Here is a 14,944-nt window from a genome sequence, read left to right as displayed (position 1 = left end):
AGAATGTCTTTATAATATCAGGACAGAGAAGGATATCTTAAAGAACAAACCATGATAGAAAAGATTGGCCCCAGCTCGTGTGACTCAGTGGATTGAGTGCCGGCCTGCTGGCATTCCCAGTCAGGGCACATGCCTGGGTTGCAGGCTGGACCCCCAGTGCGAGGTGAGTGAGGGGCAACCACACATTGATGTTTCTCTCCTTCCCTTTTCCTCTCTCTAAAAATAAATAAAATCTTTAAAAAAAGAAAATATTCATATGTTAGACAACACTCAAATTTTAAATCCTTTGAACAACAAAAAAATACCACAATCAAAGAGAAAGACAACCCTTGGCCAGGAGAGAAAATATTTACAGTGAGTACAACTGACAAAGTAGAATATATGAAAACTGCAAATGAATTGAAAAACAAAAAGAAAACCTAAGTGACTGCATACAAATCAGTAAAAAAGCAAAGCAGATTGTTCGCTACCCTCTTACTATCACCTAAAACGATGCCTAGACCAGCACTTGTCAACTGGTATGCCGCAGTGTGAACGAATCAAAAATATACCTATTTTTTGGTCAGATTGGCAAAAAACAATACATATATTTTGGTGTGCCACAGAATTTTAGTAATTAGTTTATGTGTGCCATGAGACGAAAAAGGTTGAAAATTGCTGGCCTAGACAATTCAATGAACACTTGCTGAATCAATGAATGACGCTGAAGCAGGCCTTCCACACAGCCGCATCTTGGTGAGGCAGGCTGGACCCTGAGCTCTCCTGCTTGCTTCTGTATTGTGGACTCCTGTCCCTTCTCTCTACACTATGTGTTTTTCCAGAACAGAGTTGTGTCTTCCTCCTCTTATCCTCTGGCTGATCCTGTTAGGAGCTGTGTCAGCAGTCTGTGCCCTAGAGGAATCATCATTCCTTTTAAATCATCTGTGGAGCTGGTTTAGCAGCCCCCTTTTCTCTTCTTGCAGAGAGAGATGGGCCCTGTAAGAAGAAAAAAGACAGACTTCTGTGTTCCCCACCCCCCTACCCAACTCATGAGAGCAAAAGTTTTTCTGACTTTGTAACCAGAACTATGACTCAGGTCTGTAGTATGTGTGCGTGTACACTAGAGAGGAGAAGAGGGAAAGTGAGGACATTTATCTGGTTGCACAAGACTGCTGCGCCTTAGTTTCTGTCTGGGACCCAGATAGTGTTACTCTGTTGGCACAATGGATTATAAAAGCAGGGCTGAGATAAAAACTTTGGTATTTTGATGGGTTAACGTACAAACAACTTTGTTTAACAATTGAATACTATTCCATATATAGCAAAGGGAGTTTTGCTTTCCAGATGTACAAAATAAGTAGTATAAACTCACAGAAGGAGAGGAAGGCCATTTGGTGGAAGAGAGCTTGGAAGATGGCTTGGGGCTCCATCCCTACCTCTCGCAGGAATGGAGCAAATCCTGAGGGCCTTTTGTAAGTTAGGCAATGGAATGACCATGTCCCCTAAACCAGGACATTCTTTAGACAAGAATGGGGTTCTGTTCATTATGGCAGGACAATAGGCGTAGTCTGGCACGGTCCCAGGCAAACCAGGTTATATGATCACCTTATTTGAAGGTGAACAAAAGCCATTAATTTGGTTACATATTCAGGCATGTCCAACCTGTGGCCTATAGGCCACATGCAGCCCAGGATGACTATGAATACAGGCTAACACAAAATCATAAATTTACTTAAAACTTTATGAGACTTTTTTTTTGTGTTTATGTGTCACAATGTATTTAATGTGTGGCCCAAGACAACTGTTCTTCCAGTGTGGCACAAAGATGCCAAAAGGTTAGACACCCTGTGAGGAATGGGAACTAAAAATAAATTTTAGGTAGGAGGCTTGGGCAAGACTGAATATTCTTGACTGGAAAGGAATGAGAGGTGGGGCAGTTGCTGGGTGAAGATATGTAACTGAAAAGGATCATCATGGTGGTGGTGGTGGTGGTGGTGGTGGTGGTGGTGGTGGTGGTGGTGGTGGTGACGACGGTGGTTATCTTTGGAAAGAGGATGGAAACTTGAGACTGTAAATGCAGCGGAGAAAGAGGAAGGTTGAAAATTGCTAAAGTAAGAGACCTGTGGAAAGGTGATGGGGGTGGAGCCTTCTTCCATTATGACAGGCGGAAAGGAAGCAAGAATGGGTCTAGATCCAGGTAGTCTTTAGGTGGGGGTGTATGGTAGGTTTAGATTCTTACCAGAGGTGACTGCCTGTGTTGCTCTTGGGGGTCCAAGGAAAATAAAGAAGCTTTTAAATAGCTACAATGGACAAGGGGAGAGGACCAATAACAAGGCAGTGACGCCCCCATCACCACTTACATTCAATGTTGTTTGCCACTCTGGTGGCAGTCTTAAACCAGGCAGTCCTAGCCAATGAATAAAGCAAGAAAAGTAAATATAAGCTATAAGGATTGGAGTAGAAGAAATAAAACTATTATTATTTATGGCAATGTAATTGAGCATATAGAAAATCTAAAAGAATCTACAGATATACTATTAGAATTGATGTGAATTTAGCATGATTATTGAATACAAACAAGGTCAGTGTACAAAACTAAATTGTACTTCTCTATACCAGCAACTGGCAATAGAAAATGAATTTTTAAAAATAGAGTACATTTACCATATCACCCAAAACATTAATTACTTAAGAATAAGTATTAACAAAAGGTGGGCAAGACCTCTACTCAGAAAACTAAACATTACTAAAATGAAAAATGACCTAAGTAAGTGGTAATCCCAGTTTGTTCCCAGTTAGTATTGTGTGTGTGTGTGTGTGTGTGTGTGTGTGTGTGTGTGTGTGAGAGAGAGAGAGAGAGAGAGAGAGAGAGAGAATGTGTGTGTGTGAGTATAACTTGTTCAGCTGACTAACATTTATAAAGAGCCATGAATATGCACTTCTGATTTCCACATTCTCAGTCAACTGACCCCAGTGGAAATGGTGATGTAGTTTTACCTGCTGTCCTAGGGAGAACTGGTGATGACTGTGCTGGTGATATTGATGTGTAATTTATCAAGGCCAAGAGGAAAGAGTTGGAGGACTTGCTGTACCTGATATCCAAATGTAAAGGCTTCCAAAAGATAACATGGAGAAATATTTTTATAGTCTTGAAATTGGGAAGACTTCTTAAAGAAGACACAGAAAACACAACCATAAAGTACAAAAATCAATATATTGTACTACGTTAAAGTTAAGAACTCTCCCTGAAAAGACACCACTGTGAAAGTACAAAGGCTGGCAACAGGGTGGGAGAGGGTAGTTGTCCAATATAACCAATGAAGGGCTCATGTTCAGGATATAGCAAAAGCTACTGCAATAATTAGAAAATGATAGTGCAGTCTTATCACTAGAAAAGAAACTTTATTTCACAAGAGTCTATTCAGATGGCCAAAAACATGAAAGATACTTAAGCTCATTAGTTATCAGGGAAATGTAAATTAAAACCATTTTGATACCACTACTCAGTTGCCAGAATGACTAAAGTAAAAAAGTGTTAGTGAAGCCCTGGCTCGTGTGATCAGTGGATTGAGCGCTGACCTGTGAACCAAAGGGTCACCAGTTCGATTCCCAGTCAGGGCACATGTCTGGGTAGTGGGCCAGGTCAGGTCCCCAGTAGGGGGTGTGCAAAAGGCAGCCACACATCGATGTTTCTCTCCCTCTCTTTCTCCTTCCCTTCCCCTCTCTCTAAAAATAAATCAATAAAATCTTTTAAAAAAATAAGTGTTAGTGAAGATGTGGAGCAGTTGAAGCTTTTATTCACCACTGGTTGGAATGTAATTGGCACAACTACTTTCGAGAACTGTTTGTATCTAATAAAATTGTCATGTGAATACCCTATGGCCTTCCAAATTCACTTCTAGATTTATATATAGAAATATAAGCATATGTATAACAAAATACATGAGGAGAATGTCATAGTGGCATGATTCTGATAACCTAAAACTGGAGACAACATACATGTCCATCTACAATGGAGATGATAAATTGTGGCTGTCCATACAAAGCAATACTATTTATAGCAACAAAGTGAACAAACTACTGCTATGTGCAACACCTCAGTGAATTTTACAAACATCTTATTGAATGAAAGAAGCCAGGCACAAAAGAAAATACATAGTATGAGTACATTTGTATAAAGTTCAAAGGCAGATAAAACTGATTTATAATGTTTGAAGTAAGGATAGTATTTATCTTTGGGATGGAGGGCAGGCCTAATGACTAGGAAAGGTTACTAGGGTAACTTCTCTTCATTGAGCTTGTGCAGTTATGATTTTTGTATATGATACCTTTCAATATGAAGTTGTTTTCTAATGATATAGTGTATAAAATGTTTATCATAGTGCCTGCTCATTGAAAATGTTTGGTAACTGGCAGTATTACTGAATTTTTCAGACTGTAAGACACACCTAGGTTTTAGAGGAGGAAAATAGGGGAAAAATTTTTGAAGCAAAAAATGTAAAATATTTAATAACATAAATAATGTAGCCCCCCCCCCCCCCCGCCATTAGCCAGGCAAACTACATTCGGACTATAAGACGCACCCTCTTCCCTCCCAAATTGGTAAAAATACGGTAACTCTTCGCTGGAATTGAGTTCTCTCTGGTGACAAGGTCTAGGGCAATGCCGTTCAGTACAACTTTCTGCAGTTATCAAAGTGTTCTGTATCTGCTCTGTCTGGCTCTATAGCCACTGGCTATTGAGTATTTGGAGTATGACTAGTAGGACTGAGAAACTTACAAAAATTTTACTTAATTTTAATGAATTATAATGAAAATTTAAATATCCACATGTGACTGGTGGCTGTTATAGTGGATAGTGCAGGTCTAGGATATTGATGTGAGGGATGAGTGACTGAAGGAGAAAGACAGTGAAATTTATTTGAGTTGAACAGATCAAGAAGTGGAGAGGCCAGAATGTAGGATGAATTGTGCATCTGTACATGAAGACAGCTTGGGGTGATGGCAAGACCTGATTGGAGTGGGGGATTGTTAGCTCAGTTCCAATGTCTTCAAAGAAGCATTTGGAGGCATAGGAAAGGCATAATGGACCAGAAAAGATGCTTTTTCCCAAATAGGCTGTTGAAGGTACTTAATTAAGTAGACATGTTTCTGAAGCACAGCTTAGGTAATTAAGAGCCAGGGAAGAAGAGTTTTAAGAAAGCAGTGTTCAGCAGCAGCAATCATGCTTAGGAGCGATGCTGTGTGACAAAGCTAGAGCAGTAAAGTGGTCACTGGAGACCCGTGAGGACACAGCTTGTTCACTAGTGGGAAGGAAATAAATTGCAATAGTGGATGAAAGGTTAAGGCGTGGTCACTTTTCTAAAACCTCCTCTGTAAAAACAATGAGAAATTAAGTGGTAGCTCAGGGCTGTGCTTTTGTTTAGTAAATGGTGGGGAATTGAGCTAAGGAAAGACATAAAAAGTGAAATTGCTTGGTGGGTTGTTTTGTTCGTTTATTTTTTTAGTGTGTGGAGGAAACATTGAGGCTGAGTATTTAGAGGGTTGCTGCTCTGGAGAGGGAAGCTTCGGGCTCGGTAAAACAGCAGCAAGTTTAGTTGGGCCAACCTTGAACAGTCTAAGTGGCATTATGAAGAAATGTTGACTTTATTTAATAGATCATGGAGAGTCAAGGAAGGTTTTAAACACCTGGATCTCCTATAACAGTCTGTGCTGTAGGAATATTACTCTGGCAATATAGCAAAGACTGTGGGCTACAATGTGGCCAGACTGAAGGCAGACATTGCCTTATCAAGCACGAAGTAATGAGAGCCTGAATTAGGGGAATGACAGTTCATAGGCTACAGAAGAGTTGGTGAATCTGAGATTGTAGCCCAGAGGTGGGGTGAGCACCATTTGTGATACCGGAATGAGGGAGAACAAGCATAGAACCTACAGGTTTCTGTTCGGGTTGATTAGGTAGCTGGTGAGCTTATGTTAAGGGACCTAGATTGGGGTGAGTTATAACAGCTTTGTTCAAATATAATTCATATACCATACAACTGACCCATTTAAAGTATACAATCAGTGTGTTTAGTATAGTCACAGAGTTATGTAACCATCACCACAATAAATATTAGAATGTTTCCATCACCCTGGAAAGAAGCCCATACCCATTAGAGTTGTCACTTCCTATTTTACTGTCACTTCTCCCATCCCCCCAGCACTGGGCAACCACTGATCTACTCTTGGTTGCTATGAATTTGCCTGTTCTGGACATTTCATGTAAACAGAATCATACGCGCTCTGCCTTGTGACTAGCTTCTTTCACTTAGCCTGTTTTCAAAGGTCATCCATGTAGAGATACCTTTTTGCCATGTAATATAGTCACCTCTTTGCAGGTTTTACCTCCTCCACTGGCATATAAGTGCATCTTGAGGGGCAGGGAGTGTTGTTAAATATTCAAGAGCTGTATCTAGCACATATTTTCATGTTTTGTTATGACTCAGGAAATATTTGATACATCATAAATTCAAAGGTTAACTCAGTTGACTATGAAATTAAGTTAACCAGAATGAGCTGCTCCCACACATGCTTCCCCACTGAAGTGTGTCTGTATTTTCTGTCCTGGAGTAAGTGAATAGGGACCATGCCAATGGGTGCTATTAACTTTGTATGGCCTTCATTTAGTCACTAACTCACTGGAGACACTTTCCTTGTCTGACAATGTGGGTGAAAATCCCTACTCAATCTGAAACTGAGGAATAACTAAGATAATTCAAGTTGATGGGATTGGGATAGAGTTGGAGTTCATCTAGACAGCCTCTGAGAAGGTGAGTGTTTATCTCTGTTACCTAATCCTCCTGGGAGAAGAACAGCCTTTATCCAAGGGATTAGGTTATTTAGGCCCCTTGAGTCTTTTCAGTCCCTATTTTCAGATACTGGTTTCATCTGTGGTACATCGCTTCTTTGGTTACCAACTTGGGGGAGCATTTTACATATTCCATGTTCTCTAGCTTTTTTCTCTGGGATACTTAAGACATGTATTTCTTTATGACACCAACCAATAGACTCTTTATTTTGCATAGCTTCCTGTCACTTCCTTTAATTTCTGTTTTCTTAATAGGATGCATATGGTTGAATAAAAAAAAATTAAAGTGTAAAACCTACCCTTCCTGAAACAATTTATAAATTCAGTGCCCTTCTCCTCTATCTTTTGGAGAGTTATTCATGCTTTTATTTAGAAGACATATGCCGAATGTGTATTAGAGTATTATGCATCAAAATAAATAAAGTAGTTTTTGACTTCCAAGATCTCACAGCAGTTCGGTGGAAGGAGGCAGAAGCCTGACAAACGGATAACCACATTGTTTTACGTGAAATGTGGAGCAGCAGGGCCATGCATGATTGGTTATGGGAACACATCTGGAAGAAGCGATTGGGACAGTGTTTTGAAGCAAGTGTCACCTGGCGTTTCTGCACTAACAAGTATGACACAGAAGTAGCCTGATGAAGAGCCATCTGCGCTCTGGGAGCCTCACAGCAGCCTGGCGAGGAGGAGGTTTTGAATCCCATTTTAGAGAGTGATTTAAGGCTCAGAAAGGCTCAGGGAGTGGTTCTTAAACACAAATCATGACTCAGATTCCATGGTTGTCCCCTCTCGCTCCCACCACACCCATGCCCTTTTAACAAGGATAGCGGAGTATGCATGCAGAGTACTACTACAGTGCCCTGCTACCCCTCTCCCTTAGTTCTTCCTCCCTAAGTAAAACCAGGGCCTCAGATTCCCCTCTTCTGTGTCTAGTTTGCTTCCAGTGTCGTCGGTGGTGCATTGAGCATTCCAAGGCTGTAGCAGTGGTGAATATTGCTGATGTCATTGTTTGCCTTATTGGGATTTTGCTCTTTGTTTCACAGGGAGCTGTGATTGGTATAGACGATGAGGACGACAGCACCTTCACAATAACAGTTGATCAGAAAACCTTCCATTTCCAGGGTGAGCTGAAAGAAGAGATTCTTTCTCTTCCTAGTCCCAACTGCTTCTTTCATTTTCTTTTGGGTTGTTTGTTGAATGAGGTTTTGCAACTGATCCTGCATGAACGAGCGCACAGGAACGTTCTGGATGAAGTGGTGCTGCAGGTTAGGGAGGGATTTGTATCTGCAGTGGATACAGATCTGTTTGAAACGACTGGATCTGGCTGCAATTGGAGATTAAGATTTTAAAGGATAAAAATCAGTGAAGGGAGAGAGGAATGGGCTGCTGCTGCTGCTGCTGGCTTGTGTTTACAGAAGGTTGCTGACATTCTTTATCGAGGAGTATGGTCTGCTTCTGCATGAAGAGTCTAAAGACTGACTGTGAAGGTTGCAGTGTTCGTTCGTGTACAACTCAAAATGTAAATTAAATTGAAGCTAGTGGCAACCTTTGGTTTAAAGGTTTTGCTTTGCTTCAAGAACTGCAAGCTTGCATTCATTTCATCTGCATTTCTGTGTCTTGTCTGCCAGCCGTCATTTCCCTGCTATTATCCTTTTTATAGTTAATAACACCAATGCCATCTGCTACTGCTATGTTTCGGCATTGCATGCTATGGTTCACCGGTAGAAAGGGTAAGGTACTGTATGATCATTCTTATTTCATCTTGCATTGAAAGCTCTAAACCAGCAAAATAAAAGTCAATTTTAATGATCCCATCCTAATGTATCTCTCATATGATAGGAGTGTCTGTTGGCTTTGTTACTAGTGTTTTTGTTATTTTGCCTATCCAGAGTAATCTCTCTATTTTATGTTTAAAGCAGTCTGAGAAACTTGAGCAATGAGAAGATTTAGCACTTTCTCTGAACTGCAAGTGGCTATGCACTGCAATAGATGCTGGGTATACCAAGATAGATAAATATTAAATAAATTTATAGCTTAAAAATATTTTGGTTGTGAAGTTTCACAGTGACCAGGTATGTTGTACAAGATGTTCAGACAGCTGTTGTCTTTCCGTGTTAGGGTAGTAATTATGATTGTTTTTCTTCATTGTCTTGTTTAAGAAACTGATATGAAATGAAAGATGCAGCTTATACACAATAAAGACAAACCACTGTACTCAAAAGTGATATCTCTAACGCATTTAGGAAAAGCATCCTTAAAAATATTGACTGTGTTTGGTAAATTCTTTATTCAGAGCTGCTTAATTAATGATGCTTTCCTGAAATTTTTATAAAATTTATAACACATTTAAAATCTTACTATAAAAGGCCAAGGCCTTTATCTTTAGGTTAAATATAGAATGCTGCTTATAAACTAAAGCACATAATGCCCACACATTGGAACTCTTTTCTTGAATGAAGTTGAATACTTTAATTCATTTCCAGTAATAGCTGCTAGATGCAGGTGAAGGCTGCAGTATGGAGTTCTCTCCTCTGCAGTTGCTAAGGAGACGCCTTCTTTGGACATCCAGAAGCTGTATTGTTTGCCTGTTTAAAGGAGAGGAGACTCAGACCTCTAACAGCAAAGTCACCTCTATCTTCTGATTTACTTCTAAATTATTTATGTTAAGCCAATCTTCCCTTTAACACTCCCAGATTTATGTGGCTTTCTTGTAAGATAATTCCTTCAATGAATGATTTAAATGACAAGGATAAGTAAGAGTTATATGTATTTTTTAAATGGATTCTTAGTTCTGAGACTGTCTATTTTCTAATGTAATAGTTATGGGAATCTCAGGCAACATGAGACTCTAGCTTTTTAAAGAACTTGATAAGACTCTTTGTATATATTCTTGGCAATAATGAGTTATTTCACATTCGTAAGTCCTTGCTCATAAGAAGTTATTCAAAAATTTGAAAAAAGTTTTTATTGTCTAATGCATTTATATTCTTGATTAGAATTGAAAGCAAGTTTACCAGATGTGCATTAGCATGTTTAAATGTGTTGAAGTTTTTATTTAATGCCAGAATTTTTTAAAGCAAATGAAGTATCACTTGATACATCTATAAAACAAATTCTACTTACTGTCAACTATTAAAGGGAAAACTAGGATTCAGATTCATTCATTTATTCAACATCTATTTTAGATATTATTCTAAGTTCTGAGGATACAGTAATGAACAAAACAGATGCCCTCTTGGGTCATCATTTTGGTAGAGGAGAAAGCCAGTAAACAAGATAGATTAGTAAAGTACAAGTAAATAACAGAGTGCTGAGCCCTGGGGAGAGAAAACTAAAGCAGAAAGGGAGGAAACAAAATAGCAGTGAGGTTGTGTATGTGTGTGCATTGTGGGGGGAGTGTTGGAATTTTAGAGTGGCCAGGAAGTGACTCACTGGGGTCGTGCCTCTCAGTAAAGGATCTGAAGGGAGTGAGGGGTGAACTGGATGGCTTTGTGGGGGATGGTGGTGGGGAATTCATCATTCCAGGCAGAGGGAATAGTAAGGGCCAGAGGTTGTGCTGGCCATAATTGAAGAACAGCAAGGGGGCCCACTCTGGCTGAAGTGTGAGTAACTGTGGGGGAGGGTTGTGGGAGATGAGGCCTGAGAGGCAACAGGGAGCCTGGTCATGAGAGGCCTTACGGGCCACAGTAAGGACGTTGAATTTTGTTTCGATAAGACACATTTGAGGGTTTCGAGCAGCGGAGTGACGGGTTGTGATTTTTTACAACAGCATTGCTCTTGGCCACTGTGTTGATAATAAAATGCAGGAGGCACGGACAGACGCAGAGAAACTAATTAGAAGGCTGTTGTAATCCAGAGAGATGAGGTGGCTCCATGGTAGCTGTGGGAAAGGAAATAGTGAGAAAAGGTCAAATTGTATATGTGTGTTTAATCAACTTTACCGAGGTATTAACATACAATACAATGTACACATTATAAAGTTCAATGAGTATTGACAAATTTATACACTCATATAACTGCCAGCACAATCAAGATACAGAACATTTTTATCACCCACAAGATTCCTTTATCCTTCTTCCAGTCAGTCCCTGTTCCCAGCCCCAGGCCCCAGGCAAACACTGATCTACTTTAACTGGAGATTAGATTTTTCTTTTGGGGAGTTTCACATTTATAGAATCGCATAGTATGTACTCTCTTGTCTGGCTGTATTTTAGCCCAGCATAATACTTTTAAGGTTCATCCATGTTGTGTGTATTGGTAGTTTGTTCCTTTTATATTGCGAAGTGATAGTTTGTTGCATGTTATGTTTAATTTGAAGGTTGAACTGTAGCATGTGAGAGGAAGACAAGAGTGTGGGTTGACACCAAAATTTTTACTAGAGCAACAAGAAGGGAGTTGTCATTGACTGAGGTGGGAAAGATTGCAAGAGGAACTAGTTTGTTGGGGGATAGATGTTGATGAGGGATGTGGGGACCAAGATCTTATCCTTGGACACGCTTATAAAGAAATTTAGATGCCTATCAAACTTCCAAGTGGGGATGTCAAGTAGGCATTTGAAGTGCAGGGTTCAAGAGAGAAGTTCATGCTGGAGAAATAAATTTGGAAGTCTTTTGGCATATAGATGGTATTTAAAGTCATGAGAATTTGAGGGTAAGGACAGAGAGAAAATAGTTCCAAGTAAGAGCACTGGAGCACTCCAACATTTGTTTAGAGGGCACAGAGATGAGGCAGAGCTAGCAAAAGAGATTGAAAAGAAGCAACCAAATGGAGGAGGAAAACCAGGTGAATGTGGTACCCTAGAAGCTAAGTGAGAAAGTGTTTCTAAGAGGAAAGAAGCATCAGCAACCATGCCAAATGCTCCTGATAGATCAAGTAACTTGAGGGCTGAAAAATAATTACAGGATTTAACAATTTAGAGTCCACTGGCAACATTGAGAAGAGCAGTTTGAAGGTGGCTCCAGCACAAATAATGCCCCGTTTTTATTACAAAATGTTTTCTTACAAGATCATAAGCATGTAATTCTGTGGTATAACAATATCACACTCAAGCATACCATACGACATTTAGGTGAAATGTTCACATTAAAACTATAAATTATTACACCCTTGTTATTACCCTACCAACCACACTGAGGTGGACCTTACTCCTGCCGGACCCTGTAGACAGTGCTTTCAGGTTCTGCTGTAAAGGCACAGTGGGACATACAGTAGTAGTAAACTGGAGGAGGCATGAGAATGAGGGTTTGTATTTTTTTAAGGTGAGAGAAATAATAGCATGTTTTTATGCTACTCACAGCGATTCAATAAAGAGAGAAAATTGATGCAAGAGAGGGGAGCATTGTTGGATCAGTGTCCTTGAGAAGGCAAGAGAGGATGGGACGTAATACATGGGTGGACATTGCCTTTGACTAGGAGCAGGGACAGTGCATCCACAGTAGGAGAAAGACGGTCAAGTGTGTGGAAGTATATGTAGGTCGGTTGTTACCCATCCATTTCATTTCCATTATGGTTTAAATCTCTAGCTGTATCCTGAAACATCATTTGTTTGTAATAAAGAGGATTGATGCCAGGAAGAGAACAGATTTCCCTGAAACAATGGATAATTTGTCATTACAGTGATCCCCAGTTTTCTGGTAACTTGATGTTTCAGAATATCTATGATTTTAAAGAGATGCCATGAAATTCTCAAAACAATGTTAATTTAAATTAACTTTAGTTTTAAAAAGGCAATAGTTGAACTTACAATTCTAGTATGTTACAGGTTTAAAAGGATTTGAAAACTACAATTTTGTTATATCCCTTTTTAGAAATATTAAAGAGGAAATACTTGTCAGTGTATCTTAATGAACTGGTGTTTTTTTAAAATTATTATTATTATTATTTTTTAAGCAAAGGCAGAAAAGATCCTTTTTCTATCAGCAGCCAAAGTTTTTTGCATGTATAGGATTCTGGACTAGACATTGGGTGGAAAGCTTTGGTGTTATACTGGCTGTCGAATTCAAACCTTCATTGTGTGTGTAGTATGTGTGACTCCTTGTGCTCAGAACTGAGGGTGTACAGGTGTAAGACATGAGCCAGGATGCCAAGGACCATGTGAGGAAGTAATTGTAATGAAATGTGAGATACGCTGTAGTAGTTACACGTAGGGTACTGAAACACAATGGAGAGGCAGTCAGCGCTTCACAAAAGAAAGACCTTTTCATGTTTCCAAGTAATTCTTCTTATAATACAATTAAAAATCATGCTAGCTCTTAAAATTTCAAGTTGTTCTAAAGTATATAACGTAAAAATTAAAAGTGCCCTGTCCCTAGGCACTGCCTCCCTTCTCTCCCTCATTACCTCTTCTATCTGATGCAGCTCTGAAGGTTGAACAGAAGTTGGTCAGGTGGAGGGCCGTCGTAGCAAACGGACGGGAATACGGCACTGCCAGTGTGTTCACTAACTACGGATGTTTGGTGCTGTTAGCGCTGTGAAGAGGAAATGAGGTTGTAGACATACACAGTGGCAGATGTATCTAATATAAAAAGCCTATATTTTTATCTTGAGGTCAGTGAGAAGCCAAAGAAGCAGGACTTTAAGCAGAGAAGAGACAGAGTAAGACATGGGTTTTAGATAAATAGCTGTGATTGTTAATAAGGCCCTGAATGGATGAACGCAGTAGTAATGGGGCAGAAGAGGACACAGGCTTGAGATTTCTAGGAGGTAAATCTATGGGAACTGGTGATTGCTTGGAAATCGGAGGTGAGAAAATGAGAGTAGTAAAGGTGACATTTTTCTTTTGGCGCACCGTTTGGATGTTGTTGCATCTGAAATAGAAAGCCCAGGAGAACAGAAGTGGTGAGGAACCTCTTATGTTTGTGCTGTCTGTGGGACACACAGGTGTAGATGGCGATGGGGTCTGAGACTGGGCTGGAGATGGACATTTGTGGTTATTAGGGTAGTGCTGGTAGGTGGAGCAAACGAGTGAAGATCAAAGGTGAATGAAAACTCCAGCAATTTGGAGAGCTAATGCCCTGTTTGAAGAGGCAGCTGTTACTTAGTTCCATACAGTTCAGGCTTTGAGTAATGCTTGTCCAAAGTTGCTAGATCGTCAGGTTTTTCCAATGAAGCCAAAAATCCATATTTTTGTGTGTGTGTGGGGGGGGAATTTGAGTATGCGTGTGTTAAACCTCCAGATTAAAAAACATGGATATATGTAGGCCAACAAAATGCATCTATGGGATAGATAAACCCTCTGAATCTTCAGTGGCTGGTTAAAACCATGGTAGTAGCAGGTACCAACCTTCTAGGAGATTCCAGTGAGAAGAGAGGGGAGGACCAAACCTCAGGGCACACTAGGGTGAAACCATCAACAGGATGAAAGGAATGATCGGAAAGGATGGAATGAAAGCACTTGAAAGATACAAGTACTGTTTTTATAGGTCAAAAGCAGTTTCATATCAGCAGTTCATATGGCTCAACCTAATAGAAGACTAGTCTGTAGTTCACACTAATTAGAAAATATCCAGTTATTTGAATTTTATCTTCAAATGAAATAATCCGTTTAATTATTTACTATATATCATGATTTATAATGTTACTGATAGCATATTGGCATAATAATATTGATAGCTATATTTATCAAATGTTTATTTTATGCTAGGCTCTATTTAGAGTTTTATTTAAGTTGCTAACTCATTCAATCCTCACACTCTGATTGTTTTATGTTATATTAAGGAAACTGTGGGGTGCGGTCACATAGGTCACATGGACTATGAACAACAGTTGTGCTCTGGATCAATTTTCTTAGCTGCCTCAAAAAGTTATTGTAGAGATTTGTCAACTAGTTTATAATTAACTTTTATAATTTTATCAGAAAATGAATTAATGTAAAATATAAGGAACACTCAATTACAATGCAGTTTAATGCAATTAAAAATGTTTGCCATGTTAATGTTGTGCATGCTTTATTACTTGCTAGAAACAGTAGCAGTACTGGTGGTGGTAACAACAACTACTGTTACTACTACTAAGTATTTGTTATGAACCAGGCCTTGTATTCAACAGACACTTTACATTAGTTTCATAATTCCTAAACTCCACAACAATGAGGTGGTTTTATTTCTAGTTTTAGAGT

The 14,944-nt window shown here is 39.5% G+C and overlaps 1 protein-coding gene across 5 annotated transcripts in view; it reads left to right on the top strand.

Moving 5' to 3' along the window:
- Window positions 1-14,944, top strand: part of OSBPL9 (oxysterol binding protein like 9) — a 132,766-nt gene that overhangs the window by 20,810 nt on the left and 97,012 nt on the right. For 4 of the 5 annotated variants that reach the window (XM_045858250.1, XM_045858242.1, XM_045858232.1 and 1 more), the window contains exon 3: window positions 7,872-7,950. The exons of the other annotated variant lie outside the window; for it this stretch is intronic. In XM_045858250.1, the coding sequence (XP_045714206.1) occupies window positions 7,872-7,950 (79 nt within the window). The remainder of the gene's footprint in view (window positions 1-7,871; window positions 7,951-14,944) is intronic. 5 annotated transcript variants of the gene reach the window in all.

Source organism: Phyllostomus hastatus, unplaced genomic scaffold, assembly GCF_019186645.2.
Source record: "Phyllostomus hastatus isolate PE091 unplaced genomic scaffold, TTU_PhHast_1.1 phas_contig_147, whole genome shotgun sequence".
Classification (NCBI taxonomy): Eukaryota; Metazoa; Chordata; class Mammalia; order Chiroptera; family Phyllostomidae; genus Phyllostomus; species Phyllostomus hastatus.
The sequence above is the reverse complement of the archived record's forward strand: the minus strand, read 5'-3'. Positions and strand labels throughout refer to the sequence as shown.